General features: G+C 38.9%; 1 protein-coding gene across 1 annotated transcript in view; it reads right to left on the bottom strand.

Annotated features, from left to right (window-relative positions):
• Positions 1–10,677: 10,677 nt before the first annotated feature.
• PLCL1 (phospholipase C like 1 (inactive)) overlaps positions 10,678–22,226 on the bottom strand; it is a 301,127-nt gene continuing 289,578 nt past the window's right edge. Inside the window, exon 6 of the mRNA XM_028509552.2 lies at positions 10,678–12,313. Within this exon, the coding sequence (XP_028365353.1) occupies positions 12,131–12,313 (183 nt within the window). The 3' untranslated portion in view covers positions 10,678–12,130. The remainder of the gene's footprint in view (positions 12,314–22,226) is intronic.

The raw sequence follows: 22,226 nt of genomic DNA on the forward strand, positions 1-22,226 counted from the left end.
TTGCCCATTTCCCTTGTGTATTAGTTCTTTTTCCTCTAAACCCTAGCCTGACAAGTGAAGCAGTGTTCACTCTCACAAGCCTCTTTAGCTCCTCTGGCCAGCGACAAGCTTCCTTCACACTGGCCAGCATCTCCGATCACAGCTCACGGCTTTTTCTCTATGTCCCCAATGCTTGTTTAATGCCTGTAAAACCCAAACATCCAATAAATCCTATTGAACCAACTTGTACAAGCAGGAAGACAAGTTTTCTTACACTGCTGTACATAGTGATCAATTCCTCTACAGCAAAAGGTAACTCTGTCTCCCACCTGGAATCCTACAGAAGCCTCCTAGGAACTGTCCTCAGGACCCCCCGCCGTGTTCTTGCAGGACTCCTGAAACGCTGCCCTCACCTACTCCTTCCATTCTGTGCAAATCTTCTATGAGAGACAGAAGGAAGCACTAGTTTTCTCACTGAGGAAGGACAAGTGTCTCCAAATGCCAAATGTAACGTGCAGTGAGCTGATCCGAGTTCCTCCAACACTCATCTCCACCTGGAATCACACAATGCGCCCTTGTGTGGAAGTAGAGTCTGTGCAGATGTCATGAGATACGGATCTCGAGATGAAATTACCCCAGATTTATGATGGGAGTCGAAATCCCGTATCTGGTGTCTTTACAAAAGGAAGGATGAGGAAACCTGGAACAGGGGAGGCACGGAGAAGCCACATAAAGACGGAGATAAAGACTGGAGCGATGCAGCTACAAGCCAGGAGGGCCAGAGACTGCTGGACGCCTCGACTCCCAGCTTCTAGCTTCTAGAACTGCAAGAGAATAAATTTCTGTTGTTTTACGCCAACTAATTTGTGGCACTTTGTCACAACGGTTTTGGAAAATTAATACATAGGGAGACAAACAACCTTAATATACCCAAGGCTGTCCCTCATGTTTCACCAGCCGCCTTTACCTAACCTGTCTGCTGCCAGGTTTCCTGGAATGCGATCTCCTTGTCTGATGTTATAGATGTTGATAAAGACGTTAAGTATGGAAGAGTAAGAAAAACATCAGCTTTAGAATCAGGTCGTGAGTCACACGTGTGACCGAGTCATTGAGTTCCACTCTCCTTTTCTGTGGAAGGAAAGTTGTACCTTCCCTATCAATGAGATGATTCTGAATATTTAATGAGATTAAATCTGTGGGTGTTATATACTCTGAAATATTTAAAACACCCAGTGCACCCTGATTAAGACTGGAACGTAAGCTCATGCAAAACAAGGCATTATCAAATGAAATGCTAATCATCTCTAAGGCGATTAAGCTAGTCAGTCTTGGTCACACATTGAAATCACTTGGAGATTGTTTTGTTTTATTTTCAATGAGACCCACCCCAGACTAGACTCCAGTGCAGGAGTGGCATTCGTTTTTTTGTTCTGCTCTGTTTTCTTACAAGGCTTTCCTTCAGGCAGATTTTCATATTTGTTTCCATTGCACAAGGCATGAAGTGGAATCTTTCAATAGATTTAATCCAGTAATCCTTCAATAATTTGCTTTCCTGTCACATCATAGAAAATATGATAAAATAATGAGGTTCCAGGCACAGAAAAACAGACCCCAAAGAGTGACCCTTGCAAATGTCCCTAATAGCATGGACACTCGGTGGAAAAGACACCGCTGATTATGGCTTTCATCTCCATTACAAATTTCACAGTCAGCATGGCTGAAAATAAGCCTTTCCATGTCAGTGTTTAAGTATGCAGAGTAGCTGTCATTATACCCTGGAGTCTGCTCTGTGTGTTGCTGATGTTTGCAGTATGAGCGTGTGTAGGTTTGTGTGCATGTGCCTGATTTGTTACTTTCTGTTTGTTCACCCTCCTTCCTTCTGCTCATTCTGTCTCACCATGCAAACACTTCCAGTCCCTCAGCTCTGCAAAGCCCTCTCACGTCATCCACCGTGTGCCTCCTTCCGTGTGGGGAAACGATGCCTCCCCATCCCAAGTGTATACAACGAATAAGGCATTTCTGGAGTCACAGGGCATCACAGTGGGTCCAAAAGTAAAATAACAGAGAAGATAGCTTTGAATCTCAAATACAGAGCCAAGCTTCTTAAAGAGAGGAGCAAGCAGTGTCCTTCGTGACACAGTTGCCTGTTGCCATGGGAATGAATCCAAAGATTCTATGACATTTCCTGGGACCACATGAGCTGAGTGGAAAGGAAGCCTTTCAGGCACCAACCTCATGTTCATATATTTAGCTGGGAAAGCTCTGGGGAAAGGAAAATTCAGGATGCAAGGACTGTGCAAGTACCTGATTATGTGGCTCAGGCATTGCAAGGTTGCTCTCTGAAAATTATTTTAAGCAGGTACATAAATTGCAAAAAGACAGAAAGAGAGAGAGAGAAATAACAGCAGATCATCTAAATTTTAAATACCATTAACTCCTGCTGTATAATTTAAGAGATAACGAAACTCTCACTGAAGAGAGCAGTAGACTTCCCATTTTCATGTATAAATACTAAGCTTTGCTGTTCACGTGCTCACACGGACTGCAGATACAAGCAGAGTAACACCATTATCTATGTGTGAACACTTCGTCACAATCTGCGTGTCAGCTAAGGACTGAATTGACTAGTTCTGCTGCAACGCAAACCAGCCAGGAAGCCCTTCTCACTTGCTACATCTCTGGTCTTCATCGTGGAGCCCATATTCTGAAGTCAAGGTGAAGGCGGCCTGCTCAGCAGCCTGTGGACACTGTGCGAGAGAAAAGGCACCAACATGTGTCTTTGTTCTCCCTGGGAGTGGGCGTCACTCCCAACTCCCTGCCATCAGCCCTCACCATAGGAAGGTTCATCCTTTTCTAAGAGTCGCTACTTTCTACATATCATATAGAAAACAAACAAAATTGCTGATATTTGACTATTTTTGAACCTATAAAGATGACAAGTTCTAATATACTGTTATTAACATACAAGGTTCTACTTACAATGCAGATATTAAATATTTTGATATAAAAATCGTGTATTATTTAAAGTTTATTTAAATATGGATAGCCACAACTATATCACCTAATTATGCTGTATTTAATCTGGCTAAAAAAATTTATTTCTGAGACATTCCTATATTTCTATAATAAGTATCGAGCACTTACCATGTGCTGGACATTTACCATGTGTGTTCCCACTGAAAACAGTAGTTCTATTAGGTAGATACAGTGGTTACTTCCATTCTACATATCAACTTGATGCTAAAGGGGGTGAATTATCTTGCCCTAGGTCTTACAGCCCAGGAAAGGTGAGGGCCGTATTTGACCTTGGGCAGTCAGACTCCAGAGCCCTATGGAGTGTTAGAGCAGGAAAAGGCCATGGAGAGCTTCTACTCTAGTGCTTTTCTGATTTTAGTACAGAACAAAAGCCTCTTATCAAGTGAACTTTTACGTGCAAGTCTTGGTGACGAAGCAGCTACAGCAGAGCCGCTTTTGTTGAACTAAGAGAAAGCCAGGACTCCCTGAGACGTGTGACCCCACCAGGCTTTTCTCCCTTTTGTCAATAGCAGACCACCCACGTGTTCACGCTGCAAGGAGCCATGGAGCAGCATCTCTCAGCAGCTCTGAGTCCTTGCCCTCCCGGGGAGCTGTGCGACAGAATTCCCCAATGTGAGTCCACACCCTCCTGTCACTGCTTTCGTTCCGTGCCCCCTGGTTCTGTGCCTTCAGTATCCAACCCCACATGGCTTCTCCTGGTTTCACTGGCATGTATCAGCCCATTGCTTTCAGTAAGGAAACTGTTCTCCCAGAGAACCACACACTCCCCTCTTGAGCTACAATGAGATCTTACTATGAGATCCACAGATCTGGAGGAATGAGAAGAGGTGAGGGTGGATCTGGAGAAGAACAAACATCTTCCTTTCCAAGGCATCTTCCTCAGGTCAGGTGTTTGAATGGCCTCCAGAGAAGTCAAGGCTGCCTTCCTCCTCAGTCAGCCGGGGGCACAGGTTGCTGCTGTCGGCCCAGACTTCAGAAGACTCGAGACTGAGGTTCAAGCATTTTTGCATGCATCCATCCAAATGTTCCCACCCCAAGCCTCCCTTACTGGGGTCCTTGCTTTTGCATAGGAAACCTGTCATACGTGTGTTATTTTGTCCCCCTTTAGCTTTACAATGAGGCATAATTTTCAACACAGTCTTCACGAGGGCCTCGTGAGAAGAGAATCTCTTAAAGCACTGCCTTGAAGGAACTTCAGCTTTCATGGCTCACTCTGAGACGACGGTTGGTTGAACTGAGCCTGCTGTTTTTGTTCTTGAAGATTCGCACAGTCCATCCCACACCCTTTTAGCCCCATACCATTCAGGTGCTAAAGCGATTACTTCACCTTCTACCTGTACCTCATCCTAAGGTAGTTTAGGTGAGCCTTTTTTTTTATTGCGATGATTGAGCATGCCACAGGTTATCAGCAGGAATCATCCATCTACCACCAGCAATAAGTCCTTGTCGCTATTTGACTTGTGAATGATTGTTTCAGAATCGCATCCTAAGGTTCTGTTTTCTAGGGCTATTCCTGATACCAACTAGTTTACTTTGGGTTCCCCCCACTAAGTACCTGAGACAAGACATCTGTGTAATAGTTTATTTAATTGTTAACTTCAGGTAAGAGAAGTGAACCACCAAGAAGATTGAGAAATGGGGAAATATAATAAAATATGTATATATTATATATAAAACATATAATACATATGTGTTATATGTATATATTATATATAAAACATACAATACATATGTATTTATATATATATATATGCATATACTCACACCATTCATTTGGTTTCATTCTTAGGTCTCCACCTAGGCTTCTGGTCTTGTAGGATGTCTTCCCAGACCGCTTCTTGATTAGTTTGGGAGCAACCCATGAGCTCCTCAATCATGACACTCACAAAACTTCACTTTTAGCTAAGTGCCCATCATATGCCAGGCAGAACTCCCATCTAATTCTCTCAACAAGCTCATGAGGTGTATACTAGCTTTACGTTATTATTCTCACTTTACAGATATTGAAACTACATTTTCTATTAAGTAGAGGAGCCTGGTTATGAACCTAGTAAATCTAATTACAGCCTGTGCTCTTCACACTCCTTTGCTCCCTTTGTTTTTGTATCAATATACCGTGTCAGGAAAATGTACAACGATTGCTTTATTAGGCTGTCTTCTCCACCTATTCGCTGGACATGGAAGAACTCTGATTTGCTTACCACTGAATTTCAAGACCTATTCCAATGTCTTCTGTGTCGTATTTGCTTCATAAATCATTATTGTATTAATTCATTAATGGTTCAAATAATCAGATCATGCCTCACTCGGCTTAAAGACTTTTGGTGGTTTTCCATTAAAATCATTCTGCAAATCATCCCTCGAGGCACTGGGGCCCTGTGAGGGCTCCTGCCTGACTAGGGCCGCACCCCCCCCCCCCCCGCTTTCCTCTCCCTCACTAAAACCACACACGTTGCATTCCAACCATCCTCAACTGTGTATAACCTAGACCTCACCAAGCTCTTTCATAGTATAAACCATCGCTTGAGATGTTTGTTTCTATAGTTTTTACCTGGGAAGCTCTTACCCATTGGAGACCCAATAGACTTTTCTATGCAAACTTTCCTGATACACCCTGTTCTCCCTTCCACACCCGTACCCTGGAGTTCATCTCTCCCTCCTCCAGGCTACAACTGTAACTGACATATATTTTGTTGTTGCATTGTCAAATGTATGATGCCCTTCTTTACTAATTCCTCTGCTTCCCTATTTGTCTGTAAACTCCTTAAGGATATCTTTACCCACTTCTTTTTCTTTTAAGCAGGGTATGTCTTGTAGTTGATATTATTCTATTATTCAATTGATCAGATTTTTAAAATACTCTCCATGGTACATAAAACAGTGGTGCATCTTATAATGCCTGACACCTTAAAGCAGCGGGACACAGGACCCAGCAGCACAGTGCAGGTGTTCGACACTGTGTTTAACGAGCGCACCTGGCACATGGCAAATGTTTAAAAAAAGATTTTTCAAATAGCATTTAAGACTTTTGTTTGATCCCTAGCTGTGTAAATATTTTCTGCAAATGAATTATTATCTTCCTTTGCTTTATATGAGAAATTTGTTATTCACTCCACCACACTTTTTGCCCCAGTTATCTGGAAACCCAGAGACAACTCTGATAGAAACTTAAAGTAAATAATTAACTTACTAACATTAGCCATTATTCCAAGGGACCCAGTCTTAAAGTAAGGGAAAGGAAATTATATTACTTGATTATGTAATTCATGAGTTTTTTTATTACAAACATGACAAACACCAGCTAACTGTACTTTATCTAAGGAGCAGCCTCCTACAAAACCCAGATCATCTTATATAAGGTAGAGGAGCAAACTCAGAGTATTGGTTGACTTATTTTTGTGTGGGCCTGAGTGAGATTTTTAAAAATTTTTCCAGAAAGCTTGATATTTCTCCTGTTTGAGAGGCTACTTGAAAATCAGGGCACAGAAGGGAATCGATGGCCAGATCATGGAAACGGGAAAACATCCAGAGAGCAGAGGGGAAGCAGCAGGAAGACTGCCCCAAAGAAGAGAAGAAAGTCAGAAAGTAAGGCTATATAATTCTATACCTGGACCTTTTTCCATGTGTCCCCCGTTGCTCTGCCAACAGGAAGAAAGGCCTTCACTGGTACCATGACTGAAACCTGGTCCACCTGGGACAAGGAGGTTAGAATGCTGCAAACCCAATAATCATCCAGGCCTTGTCATCGGAGTCCTAGGATTTCACACTCTCCTGGCCCCGCATGCCTGGCAGCATAGTATTTTATGAGAAAAAAAATCAGAACACATGGTGTCCTGGATACAAGTATATTGATAAAGAGCACTATGCAGAAACTCTAAAATCTGGACTCTCCTATTTACAAGGTCAAATTATTTATACTACATGTGCTGACAAGTAGCAGCTACAGTACATCTTCAAAGTAAAACAGATAAGGAGAACTTTAAGAATGTACAACATTAATATCAGCTACTGAGCAAGACCTCGCTAATCATTGCAGTTACGATGCCCTTGAGATTTTGTTTGATTAGCGTTTTCCATTCAGCTGTGTTTCATTGCTTTCTGGAGATAAGAAGTGCTGTAAAATATTCCTATACAAGCTATTGTTATCCTTTCCTATGCCAATGCTTCGTTTTACCCATCAAGTGATTGTGAATTTGGTGTTGAGAAATGCTGAAATCTATAATTACATGAACAAAAGACAGATAAAAAGGACTATTAAGCAATGTGCCAGGAGCTATTAGTATGTTTGTTTTAGCAATCCTAAAAGCTAAACATTTATGCATTATATTTATAAAGAGATTGTGCAGAAGAGAGAACTGTGTATATGGCATATTTAGAAATGGACAAATGCAGACAACAAATCTAACAATCTCCAAACAAAAATACTCAATATTTATAACATACACTCATGTATTCATATATATTCTAACATATCACAATGTATATTTAATACCTGGAAAATTTTAAAGAACTTAGAGAAAATTTAAAGCCTAGAAGTCCAATTATGCCTAAGGCAACCAGGATGTGAGCAGTACAGTCGCCATGATGAAAACACGAAGCAATAAATTCCCACGGTTGCATCCTTGGAACTTCCTGGGCTTTAAGCTTAAATCAGCTATGACTTAAACATATTTGGATGGCTTACTCTTCTGGTTTCCTTTATCTTGTTGACAAGATGCTGCTAAAAATAACTGTGGAGAAATAAAAAGTCACCAAATTGAGAGCCAGTAAGTATAGCTTCTGGGGTCACCCTAGACAAAGAAACATGCCTTGGTTTCCCCAACAGAGGAAGGAGGATCCTAAAACCTGTTATGAGACATATTAATGTTGCAAAATTAAACAATCTATATATTTTCTATATACTATAAATAATCAACTTAAAATTTTAAATTTTAAAATGTTATTATTTCTAACAGCAAGAAAAACATCAACTACCTAAGAATAAACCTAATGAAAGAGATGTGAGGCCTTTACACAGAAATCTGTGAAACTAAATTAAGAGATACTAAATAAGACCTAAATAAATGGAGAACTACACCAGGGGAATGGATTGGATACTGAAGTTTATACAGAAATGAAAAGAGCCAAAATAACCAAGAAAATATTGAAGAAGAAAACTGGGGAGACCTACACTCTCTGATATCAAAATATTGTAAAGCGACAGTAATTAAGACAGTGTGATAATGTTACCAGGCCAGACACACACCAACAGAAGCAAAGAGAGATTCCAGAAGTGAACACACACACACACACACACACACACACACACACGGGTGTTTCCTCTTTTACAAGGATGGCACTTTAGAGTCGTGGGCAGCGGGCAGTACTCACAACAGACGGGTGGGTCAGCTGATTGTCCACGTCAGGGGCAAAAATGAAAATGGACCTGCAGCAGCTCGTGTGACGAACACAGGGTTAAAATTCTTATTAAGTGAATGCCTCTTGCAAATAAGTGAAAGATAAAAATTTGCCACCCCACAAAAAATGATCAGAAAACAAAAGTAAATAATCTATCAGATTAGTTATAGTCAATAAACATAATATGTGCTCAGTCTCACTAGAGAGTAAAAATAATGGGAAATGAGAAAAATTAAACTTAGTATTAGCCAAGATTTGAGTACTCTCAAACTCCTGGTGGTAGTCTAAATGGACACATCTTCTGGAGACTGTTTGGCAAGGTATCTCAAAATCCCTAAATATATATATACACACATGTAAATATATATATATTCTTTGACCCCATAATTCCACTTCTAGAAATTTATCCTAAAGAAAAAGTTGAATAACTTTGCAAAAATAGATTTCTGTCACTGCAATGCTTGCATAACAAGAAATTAGGAGAGAGAAGTCTAACACTAGGGAATTGGTCAAACATGCTATTAGAGCCCACATGGTAAGATGCCATGTAATCACTATAGAAAATGATTTGGAGCCAGAAGCACCACGTAAGACGCCCAGGAGGCAGGACGCCTATGAGGAGTGAAGCGGCCCCTCGGCAGGCCCGGCGGCACATGCGCCTCTGGGAGGGCAGCTCTCGTGAATTGGCACCAAGGAAGAAGCGTATTTGTCAGCAGGGTGCTGTCAGAATACCCAGAGATATTCTAATCTAAATTTTTTCTAAGGTATATTTTTAAAAAGTAGAAAACTGAATTTTTATGTGAAATATCCTGGTTTTTAAAAGTGTCTGTTGTCTAAGAATTAAAAAAAAAGATTCAGTGGCCAAATAAAAGACATCCTTTGTGAAGACGCCAGTGTCTGTGTGTGCACGTGTGTGTGGAATAGAGAGACGCCCTGACGTGTTACGTTTATTGTTGTAAAAAGCCTGCTACACAGTGTACATAAAATGATCTCACTTTTGTTAAAAATGAAAGCATAATTTACATACATGTATAAATTTTAAACTTTGAAGGGATATAAATTTAAATGTTAATAGTGGGTGATTTTTATTTCTTACACATTTCTCTATTTTTGCATTTTTATGTTAATCATTAATATTTGCTTGTCAGAAAATATGATAAAGTTCTTTTTACCTGTGCTTATAAAGGAAAGAGTTAACAGTTTAAAATTTTGAGAACTAAATGAAAAATCAGTATTACTAAATAAATATTCTTGCACATACAATCAGAAAGACCAGAATTCAAAGTCACTTCTTCCATTTACTATGTCAGTGGTCTTGGGCTTTCTCACTATAAAATGCCAGTGATAATACCTTCCATCTCTCCTTCAAATCCCCTTAGTAATGTAAAAATTAATAAACAAGAATAGAATTACTATCTACCACACTGTCTTCCTAGCATCACCAAAAGCTGAGTGGAGAGGGGGCCTTTGTCTACTGCAGCTCAAGTCTGCAAAGGACACAGACACTCAGGGAATGTAACAGTGTAAAATGTGTGTTTGTGTTTGCTGTTCCATCCAGAGGCAAGACCGTACCAGGCATCATCTTCATTGTACTTCTTCACTCCCAGCATCTGAGGCTGCTCTCTGCCCCACACCTCGCTCCTTACCTGGAAACCACACCCAGGACAAGGAAGCAAAGAATGGCTGACAACCCGCTGCCAGTAGTAGCATTAGATGAGGTGGAATCATCTCACGTTCTAAGGAAACATTTGAGTAGCTCCTCGGTATGAGTGCAGTTCCAGGACAAATGGAATAAAATAAATTAGATTTGACCCTCAAGTAAACAAGTGAATATTGTTTGACAGTTTGCAGCCCTTTATCTTCTCTTTGCTGCTCTCGGTATTGCCAACATCGCCATTCTCCCAGGGGAGTTCAGGGAGGCAACAAGGCCCACAGGTGCAACCAACCACAGGGCCGATGTAAGGTGGGCTCTGTTTCTGTCCATTATCATCCCTTCTTCATCACCAGGAACTCAGATACATGCATTCCACTATTCCTTCTACCATGTGGGTTAAGCACAATGGAAGGGAAAGAAATTTTTTCGGGCTATCGTAGTACCATCTGGAAACCTACCACCATGTGCTCACACACCTCCCCAAGTGCCCAGTTAAACCCAAGGAGAAGTTTCATTGTATCTGGTCCATGTACAGATCATACCCTATAAGATAGTGTTTATAAAATAACCAGTTGTCATTATCATTCCTTTCATCAATGAATCCACAAAAGTATTGTTTCACATCTTTACTCTTTCAGTAATGTGCAGCGTGAACATAATAGTGTTAAGAACTCAGAAATAACTTAACACAGTAGCTAATAGAAGATGTTTATATTTGCAAAATTTCAACAATTATCTTCCCTACATTCCCCAAATTAGCATATTTGTTAATCAAATTAATTAAGAAGCTTTTAAAAATAAAAGCAATGTTTTAAATAAATATATTTTCATAACCATAGAACATTTAGTTCTGTTGGAGGTAACAAACATATTACACTCAAGTACTTTATGAAAATATTAGGGCAAAAATGATGTGGATGCAATTATAAATGTACCCTAATTAGTCATTTGCTTCTTTTTTGTGTTTTTCTCCATGTGTTAAAATCACATCATAGACATTTTGTAATCAATTAGTTCTTAAATCATCAGGAAGATGTTATCTGATCCACAGAGTTCATGTCAGCCTAACATGACGATATGGTATTGTTTGAACAATGTCATTGAGTTCAAATTTATTACTCCAAATTAAGTGCTATCAAAGCCAAGACCGCCTAGTTGTCCATGTCTGCTATAGAAAATGAATGCTGGACTCCCGGTTTGGAAGAGTGAGACCTTCCTACAAATCCCAACCTTAAAATTGTGTAACTAAATAATATTGACACATCAAAATCCTAATTACAAAAGAGCTCTTACTGTGTTTCAGAGTACCACATAACTGGATATAAATTCACTAATAATCAACTCTCCACTGAAATCATCCCTGCTTAGTAAACAACTGCATACAACTTCCTAAAAATTGATTTTATTTAATAAATATTTTAAAGAACTCACTAACAGAAGACATGACTTTTCTGATCTTTCTAGAAATTCTGGTCATTTGTTTATCTTTAATTCACTTTTATTTCTACCATGATTATTAGAAATTTTGCTAATCTACATGTAATCTATCAAAATACCTATGCATTGATAAATTTGGCTTTCCTCAATAATATGCTATGTTAACATCTCTGAATTAAATGACGAAAGTAGAGAAGTAAAGTTAAACACAGCAACAGGTTCTAGTAAGTGCTCTTTAGAATTTTAGATTGACAAATTTTTCCTAAAATGATACATTAATAACTTACTAAATGAATAATGCAACACAGAATAGATTTTAACAGAATCTCAACCTCTCTCTCTGTCTCTGAGACACACACACACACACACACACACACACTTCCACCCACATCCATACATGGGTATGCACACACATCTCAGAATTTAAAACACTGCTACTAAACATTTTAACTTAGATAAATTAACTACGTTAAAATACTGACATTGTGAAAATATCTGTTTATATCCAACATCCCATAGATGGCATCTTTTTGTGAACGTCTAAAAAGCTTAAAGAAAGAAACCCAGGAAGAAAAAAACAGAGTCTGTGACAGAAAGGACAGGTGACCACGTGGATCCTGCTCGGGGTCACAGCTTCCCGTTCTCCTCACCGCTTTCCTTCTCCTCTATGGCTTCCAGGCCGCGCTTGGTCTTGGCCTCAGCGCCGCTGCTGGGGGCTTTACTGAGTCCACAAGACAAGCACGCCAGCTGGATCTGCTTCATGTTTTCTATGGCTTCATTCTTTGCATTCTTCAACAGATCTCCTTGGCCCTGCAAACAGGTAGAAATACACACCAAAGAAGAACGTTATGGGCCAGGCACATCCTGAGAGACTATCACTCAGTAAGGAAACAGACCCAGACCCCAGAGCTCAGTTCTCCAGGGTGTAGCCCACGGTCCTTTTCTAGCAATTGAGGGTCTTTGCTGTTTCAGCCCAGTATGTGAACCTGAGCCTTCCCAAGCAGCTCTGTGGTTGCCGGCAGCCCCTTGAGATTCCTGTGGCCAGGAACAACCTCAGGGGGACCCCCCCTCTGCTATGAGGAGCCTCTGAATGTGCCAAGAACATCAGCCCTTCCATCGCCATGGTCTGGACTTCGCACGCTGCTGCCACTCATGCCCCACCCAGGCCTGGCATCCTCACCTAGCCTTGGGAGAGGACAAGGAAAGAAACTGCCTTCAAGAACTGAAATGAAATCAGCCCCTCAGCATACAAGACCTTGCAAACGAAACATCTCCAAAAAGTAAATTATACACCCTTAGCTTGGCTCACCGATTTTTAATACTTTGGCTTATCCTTACAAGCTGCCTTTTGAGAAATTATCAGGTACCCACCTCCCTCTGTCTTTTCCATCATCCTGAGGAAGTCATCAGCTCTCAGTTCCATCAGTGCCCGAGATCTACCTTTTCCCACTATTTTTCTTATTTTATTTCATTGTCATAATGACCAAGTGCACACACCGGTGCCGGCCCAGGCACCTGAAGAACTAGGTGCAGGGAAACTAGAACGTGTTTCCACAGTGCACAGACAGGAGAGGAAGCAGTTCCTCCCCTCTCCTCGCCGGTCCCAGGACAGTGCCTGGGAGTGTGACCCAGACACCGTGAAGGACAGTGTGGGGGGATGTGGATGTTACACAGATTGTTGGGGACTTCCTCTATAAAGCAGACACCCAGGGAAAGGATATCTCTTATTTTATGCAAGGTAATACTCCATGATATGCCATTTTATTGCTTTAATTTGATGAATGCTTTTTCTATTAGATATATGAGGAACCTTGTATTGTACAAAATACCTCAGAATATATCATTCCTCAAAACTTATGCAGGTCCTTGTTAATTCTATCTTATATAATATTAATTAAATCCTTCTAATAATAGCCTTTAACCAAAAAGGATGAATAAGTAGGGGTTTGTCTGATATTTCTGTTAAACAACTCAAGTACCTCGGTCATGGAACAGGATTTCAGACATGGGTTTGGAAGGTGTCTGCAGCCTTCTCACGAGGAGGAAAGATGCCGGGCTGGACAAGCTTACACGACTGACCTGCACTTCGGACTAAAGTCCAGGTCTACTGCCTCTGGGGTCAGTGCCCTGTTCCACACGCCATGTTTACAATTTAGACTAAGAATAAATACTAGAGCACAAACACTGTCAGATATAGATTATCTAAGGGGGAAATATTCACTCTACCAGCAGCATTTGGGGAGTCAGTTCTTAACAGTGTATACACAATGAGTCCCCTCTGGTCCCTGAAAAACAAAGTCACATCCACTTTGAAAAATGCAATTCTTAAGTAATAATAACATAGAATATAAAGCTGCTTGGAGCAGGCACTCTTCCTCCTTTGTGATTTACACGTATGTTCATTCATTCACTTGTCACAATGCCCCATTAGATTGGCACTTTTCTTATTCTCAGTTTATGAATGAAAAAAAAACTCGAGGCCCAGAGTGGTGACCTTTCCCAGAGTCATGCAGCTGGTAAGTGGTGGGGCTGGGGCTTAAGTCAAGCCCAGCAATTGGCCCCCGAGTCTGTAGCATTAACCACGCCGTGATACAGCCTCTCTTCCGGGCAAACCGTGCACTCTCTGCAAACACACTGCAGCCTCCTATTCATTGTTACCGGTGGAAACAACACAGATAAAAAAATCATTCCCCACGTGTCACAATCTGACTGAACGCAGAGATGGAATCTAGAGTCAGGAAGACAGAGTGCACCACGAACACACTGGCAAGAACAGAAGTCAGACTGTCTCAGCTTTGCTTTTAGCTCCAAGGGTTTCTTCCTGGACCATTTTCTTTTTTGTGAAAATGAAAATATCCTTCTGCCTTCCTCACAGTTCTCCAGCTTAAAGAAAACACGTTGAAAAGCTACTAGTGATTTAAATAATCACAAGTAAACTCTGCTATTAGGTGATGTGAAAAGCAATTAACATAGTCTTCTATTATAATAAATATCATGGTGCTATGCATATGTTAATATAAATTTTACTAACTTCTTTTAAATGCATCTTCAACTGTCTATTTAAAGGGATGTATGCATATTGCTACTGTTTATACAAATGGAAAGATTCTGTTAAAAATCCAAACTGTATTAATAAAGAGATTATACCCACACTCATTTTAAGAGTATTTCTTTTAAGAGCTCTTTTTTCTTTTGGCTTTGAAATTTTTATCAAGAATTTTAAAAGCATTAACGAAAGCAAAATTGGCATCTTTCTCCACTGCAAGAAGACAGTGAAACATGCAAATACATCAAGCTTGGTATTACTGGTGAATGCGAAATGCTCTCACATCCTTTTCCCGCAGCAGGTTACAAAAGACATCCAATTAGTCAGTCAGGATGTCATGTCATCAGTCTGAGAGGTGGCTTCCAGGCCTAAATGCCAGACGGTGCCAGTTCAGCTAAACAGAAGTCAGTGTCTCCAGGAAACAATGGCCAATGGGAGAAGGCGGTCTGTGCCAGGGCACAGAGCACCACCGCAGCATCCTCTGACAGCCCGGAGGCACGTGCCCTGGCGGAGCAGCGCAGGCAGAAACAAACAGAAAGGGAATGAAGCCGTTCACTCATAGAAGAACAACAACATGAAAGGCTAAGTTATAAAGAGTTTACACTGAAACACGTAAACATTTTGTTTTCTATTTTTTTAAATAGGAGAAATTTTCTATTTTGTGGCTCAAGGAATCAACTCCTCCTTCCTTCTGATGAAGGTACCACGACCAGAAGAGATCCATCCTAGGGAAAAACTATAGAGAGGGTGAAGTGTAGTGTTAGCAGAGACCATCATGGCATTTTATTCAGGGCTGACTTTTCCCATTTTTTTGTGCAGTGACTTCCTCTGACCAACTGGCGTCCCTCTCGACTCTGTTACACTCCTGCTCAAACTCCCCCTAACTGGCCAGCTTACACTGTATCTCCTCCCTGCAAACATCGCTCTCCTGTGTACCATTTTCCACAAGCTGTATTAGGCAGTCCAATCAGCTAAGCCATTTACAGCTATCGGTGTGTAGTGTGCCTCTAAAGAGTACTGTAACAGGGCATTTCTAAAGAATATGCTAAAAAATTCTCAAGGAGAGAGGTCTTGGGAGAGGAAAAGGTATAGAAGAGAAACCCAGGAAAATTAATTTTATTTGGTGGGATATAAATTGAAACACCTCTTACGTACTGAAGTCTGGGACTGTCATGGCCTAGAATGTAAAATAAATGTACAATTTGATCACTGAAAACTCAGCCTGGAAGAAATGTGAAGCCAATGTTTCAGTATACTGGCAATTTCATGGGAGTTTGTAATTCTTCTCTCTCCGGTACTAGGAATGCTTCGGGTGGGGGCGGGGGGGAATGAGAAAGATTTCTTTAACCCAAAAAAGAATAAAAGAGTAATAGAAGGCATCTCAGGCAGACTGAGGCTGGTGGGAAATTAAGTCTCGAGAGTGATGGTCATAAAGCCGGCCTCCATAGTTCTCTGGCTTTGGAATGTAGGCGTCCATGGAAATCCCAACACATTTAAAAAGTAACACTTGGAATTATAGAAAACCATAGAGAGATCACTATAGTGACTTTAAATTAAAAATTAGGGATGATTATGTTTTTTTAAATAGAAGCCTTAGGCATTCATAACCAAATCCTTCCGATTGCATTAAATTGCAATTAAGATACATTGTCTGGAAATCAAGAAATATCTGATGCAATTTAGATTGTAAATGGGGCTGCTGTACAATATCAGCACAATTTTTATTACTCCTAATAAATTTATGACCGAAAACAAACCTTTATTGAACATTTAATATACTGAGTGAAAACCAACTGGCACACATTATCTCATTATATCACAACCATAAAAGGGGCAAGAGTCCTAAACGTAAGTGACTATTAGTTATGTGTTTGTAAGTTATCTATTAGCAGTATATTTTATTATCTATCAAAAACATTTAGGGTTTTTGTTATTCCTGTTCTTACTGAGAAATGCAGTCCCCACCCCCCACTGTTTGACAACAGCTGGGGCTACACCTGGTAGAGTAGCTTACGAATTTTCCCCGGACCTGCACCATGCCTTGTGATGTCAGGGCGCGGAAGAGCAGACCATCCTAACTAGTGTCCTTATCACTTATGAAGAAAATGTGTGGGCTTCCTCAGAGCACACCACAAATATTTAAAGCAGCCAACTTAGAGTCTGGGAATGGAGAGACCCTCACGTATACATAGCTACACACATAAACAAACGCAGCTCTGTCTCCAAGCAGACTACCGTGGATATTTTTCAGCACACACTCCAAGACAAACCGATTCCCCTGATATTCTTTCCATGTGAGAGCCACACCCACATCTGGAGCCACCCACAGATCCCGCTGCAGTGAAAGCAGGCCACAGACAGCGTGGCGGAATTAGCGGCTCGTTTTCCCAGCTGTTTTTTGGTGGACAAGACATGCTCTGGCGGGCTGTGCATTATAACCATCTTACTAGTTCAGGAGCCATGCTTTTAGGGAATCTCTGGATTACATGAAGAGGTTAAATATTTCACTCTGAAGTGATAAAAACAACTATTACAGTGTCCTATATTTAAAAATTAAAATAGCAGGTCAAAAATGTGTTGTTGCCATGACAGATGTATTTCTCTTGATGTTACATTTCTGGAACACTGGGTAAAACTATGTGAAGATAGCCTGGAACCCTTGCTCGCCAAAGTGGAAACTTAGCCGTGTAGGGAATGCAGACAAGATGTTAACAAGTTACAGGGCACAGAGGTGCAGCCATCAGGGGACTGTGTACTGAATACCTTAGCTGCACAAAAATAGAAGTTTCCATTGCATTTAGTAATCAACATTCGGATTCATTATTTTTCAACACCTTGGCAACCAAATATTTGAACAACGTTTTACTCACTACTTTAAAAGTTGAATTTTTAGGGGGTTGGGCTGGGTGGAAGAGGGCAAAGGGGGAAAAATTGGGACAACTATAATATAATAACAATAAAAAATTTAAGAAGAAGAAAAAATTTTTTAAAGTTGAGTTTTCACTCTCTGAACACTGAAGAAATATGGATGAAAAGCTGGAAAGTAGCTCTGGTCTCTGAGTATTGACTTAAAGGAGTTTTGTACGTTACTCTTCTGAAATTCTGAACTCAAAACAAATTAAACACTGCTTTTCAAAACTTTATCATGTAATGACATTATATTATTTTATTTTATAGGAACAGAAAGGGAATTACATTGGACAAGTTCACCTAAGTCATTAGATTTTATCACTTTATATAAAGTTCAGTTTTTACAATTATTTTTGTGACTGATGCATTTTAGTATTGGTTGTAAACTCAGATGTTTCTAAAGACTATGGAAACAAAACATAAATGTTTTCTTAACACCTGAGAATCTAGCTGTGAAGGAAGATCTATAAAGTACAGAAGATATTTCAAAGAAATTTTAAGAATAATTTCATATCAAAAAGAAAGCAACATTGCAAAATAAAGCAAAATGACATGTTCAATAAAGGTGACCATACAAACCCTATAAAATATTGAAGTTATACTCTGCTAAAATTCAACAAAATTAAAATAATATTCAAAGTTAAATTTGAAAACATATGTTTTAATGACTGGATCAAGATCTTTTTCAACATTTCTTTCTCAACTAACATCTTGCATTGTTACAATATCTTCCTCATCACAAAACCTTGACTAACTTGAACCTTGAAAGAACGAAGAAACCTATTTGCTTCAAAATGGTAACTTACTGTGTCATACATAGAAAACATGTGTATCAACCATGATTTTAAAAAATTGTTTTTAATTCATAGGAGACCACTTTTGTGTCCTTATAATATAGAATACTATATATAAATGAAGTAGTTTAATATTATTTAAATACTATTTGCTAATAATAATGTAATTGTATCACACTGATAAAGATGAAAATTATATTATCATCTCAATAGATGCATAAAACTCAGCTGATAAAATTCAACATCCTTTTAAAATAAAAACTCTCAACAAATTGGGTATAGAAAAAAGTACCAGAAACCTACAGGCAATGTACTCAATGGTAAAAGATTGAAAACTTGTCACCTAAAGTCAAGAACAAAACAAGGATGTCCAGTGTCACACTCTTCCTGTTCAGCATGGTACTGGAAGTCCCAGTCAGAGTAGTTAGATAAAAAAAATTAATTAAAAAAAGGAATCCAAATCAGAAAGGAAGAAGTAAAATTGTCTCTGATTGTAGATGACATGGTCTTATATATACTAACCCTAAAGATTCCACCAAAAAACTGTTAGAACTAATAAATGAATTCAGGAAAGCTATAGAATACAAAAGCAACATATAAAAATTAATTGTGTTTCTATATACTAACAATGAACTATCAGAAAAAGAAATGATAAAATTCCAATTAAAAATCAAAAATAGCCCTGGCTGGCATAGCTCAGTGGATTGAGCGCGGGCTGGGAACCAAAGTGTCCCAGGTTCGATTCCCAGCCAGGGTACATTCCTGGGTTGCAGGCCATAACCCCCAGCAACCGCACATTGATGTTTCTCCCTCTCTCTCTTTCTCCCTCCCTTCCCTCTCTAAAAATAAATAAATAAAATCTTTAAAAAAAATCAAAAATAGTAAAATACTTCATGGTAAATTTAACCAAGTGAAAGATTTGTACACTAAAAACTACAAGACATTGATGAAAGAAATTGAAGAAAACACAAAAGAATGGAAATATATCTCAAGTTCATGGATTAGAATAATTAGTATTATTAAAATCTCCATACTACCCTAAGACATCTATAGATTCAATAGAAGTCCTACCGAAATTCCAAAGATATTTTTCACAGAAAGAGGAAAACAACCCTAAAGTTTACATGACATCACACACACACACACAAAAAAACAAATAGCCAAAGCAATCCTGAGGGGGAAAAAAAACACCCAAAGCTGGAAGCATCACACTTCCTGATTTCAAACTATATTACAAAGCTACAGTAGTCAAAAAACAGTATGGCACAGGCATACAGACACATGGGCAAATGGAACAGACCAGAGAGCCTAGCATTAAACACATGCATGTATGGTCAACTACTATTTGAGCTAAGAATATTTAACGAGGAAAAGAAAGTCTTTTCAATAAATAGTGTTAAGAAAACTGGATATGCACACGCAAATAAATAAAATTACACCCCTATAGTATATACTCACAAAAATTATCTCAAAATGGATTAAAGACCTAAATGTAAGACCTGAAATCATAGGACTCCTAGCAAAAAAATTAGGGAAAACTCTCCTTCACATTGATATTGATGATGGTTTTTTGGATATGACAATAGAAGTACATGCAACAAAAGCAAAAATACACAAGTGGTACCACATCAAACTAAAATGCTTCCTCATAGCAAAAGAAACAATGAGATGAAAAGGCAATCTACAGAATGGGAGAGAACATTTGCAAACCATATGTCTATTAAGAGGTTAGTATCCCTAATATATAACAACTCAATATCAAAATAATAATAACAACAACAACAACAACTTAATATTTACAATGGGCAAAAGACCTGAACACTTTTTCAAAGAAGACATATAAATGGCCAACATGTACATCTAAAAGTGTTCAACGTCACTAACCATCAGAAGAATGCAAATCAAAACCACAATGAGATAGCAAACTACCTCACATGTGTTAGGACTGCTATTAGCAAAAAAAAAAAAGGCAATAAAAAGCACTGACAAAGATATAGGAAAAGGGAGCCCTGTGCACTGTTGGCAGGAATGTGAATTGGTGCAGCCACTACATAAATCAGTATGGAGGGTCTTAAAAAAATTAAAAATAGAACTATAAGATCCAGCAACTCTTCCGGGTATATTGCCAAAAGACATGAAATTGGAATCTCAAAGATATCCACAACCCCATGTTCACCGCAGCATTATTTATAGAGCCCAAGACATGGAAACAATCTAAGTGTTTGTCAAACCAATGATTAGATAAATATATGAGATACATGTATATATAGGGGTGGGCAAAAGTAGGTTAAAGTACCAGCATTCATTACCTAAAAGAGCAATCATAAGTTAAAATATGAAATAAAACAATAATTAGAAAAAGACAAATAATATGAATAGATAATGCCATAATTAATAAATTAATACAAGAATAAATTTTCACGTGCTCACACTGTAAATCTCCTTTGCAAAGGAGATATATATATCTCACATCTTTTACATATAACATTTTATTCTATATATCTTTAATATATATAACACCTTTAATATTGATATATAGAAAATATATATATATATATGATTAGAAAGAAGGCAACCCTGCCATTTTCAACATCGTAGATGAATTTTGAAGGCACAGAAATGAGGCAGGGAAAGACAAACACTGGGTGACCTCACTTGTCTGTGAAATCTAAAATAACAGGACTCACAAACAGTGCATATCAGTGGTTGTAAAGGGCAGGGGCTAGGGGAAACCGGTGGAGGTGGTCAAAAGGATACGTACTTCTACTTAAAAAGTGAGTAAGTTCTGGATTGACCAGAGTTAACAACACTGTGGGATATACTTGAAAGTTGCAAAGAGAGTAAATCTTAAAAGCTTCACCACAAAAAAAGGTAATTATATGAGGTTGTGAATGTGTTGTCTAACCTTATTGTGAAAATTATCTTACAATATATGTATAGATCAAATCAGCACATCGGATATCTTAAACTTATACAATGTCACATGCCAAATTATATCTCAATAAAGCTGAAAAATAATATAATCATGATAATTATATTAATATAACACAGTAGCAACAGTGCCAACAACAGGTACTATGAATGATGGGTAATGTCTGCATTCATCAGTGAAACCTACCACAGTGAGACACACTTGTTGACCAGAGCTTTAAGTAAAGTATGAAATTTAACATGCTCTGTTCCCTTTTGCTGTCCCTAAAATACACTGTTCTAAGTTATTTTTAAGTGAACTGAGATACACCCACCACCTCCCTTTGATTTAGGAATGATGGTGGTCTACTTTAGTTATCAATGAGAACTTGGGCCTCCATCTATCTGTCCTTCAAGCACAAATTTGTTAAACATTTACCACATACCAGACTGTGTTTCTGACCTGTGGTTCTCAACCTTATCAAAACCAAGGCCCTTTAAATCCAACACTTTGTAAGGCTCCATTCATTATCCTAAAATGAGAGTCATAAATAATACAACTTAGTCACATACATTATTAAAAATTAAGTAAATATAGCATCCTGGCTATAACATAAGGAGACATAAGAGACCAATCATTTAAAACAAAATAATATATATGACCCTAGCTGGTGTGGCTCAGGTGGCTGGAACATTGTCTTGTAACTAAAAAGTCCTGGGTTTGGTTCCCAATCAGGGTACATGCCTGGGTTGCAGGCTTGATCCCCAGTCCAGGTGTGTCCGATCCTCAGTCTGAGCACATATGGGAGGCAACCTATCAATGCTTGTCTCTTGCATCGATGTTTTTCTCTCTCTCCCTTCCTCTATCTCTAAAAGCAATGAAAAAATGTCCTTGGGTGAGAATCAAATACACATATACATATACACATATGTATATACACATAAAATAATAAGTGTTGCGATATGTAAATGCCCGGGCAGGCATACAAGAAACCATAATGAAGTGGGCAGATGCCTGTGCTTACTTAATATGGACTCATCTAAATGTAAAAGAGAAATAAGA

Source organism: Phyllostomus discolor, chromosome 4 (assembly GCF_004126475.2).
Source record: "Phyllostomus discolor isolate MPI-MPIP mPhyDis1 chromosome 4, mPhyDis1.pri.v3, whole genome shotgun sequence".
In the NCBI taxonomy this organism is placed as follows: Eukaryota; Metazoa; Chordata; class Mammalia; order Chiroptera; family Phyllostomidae; genus Phyllostomus; species Phyllostomus discolor.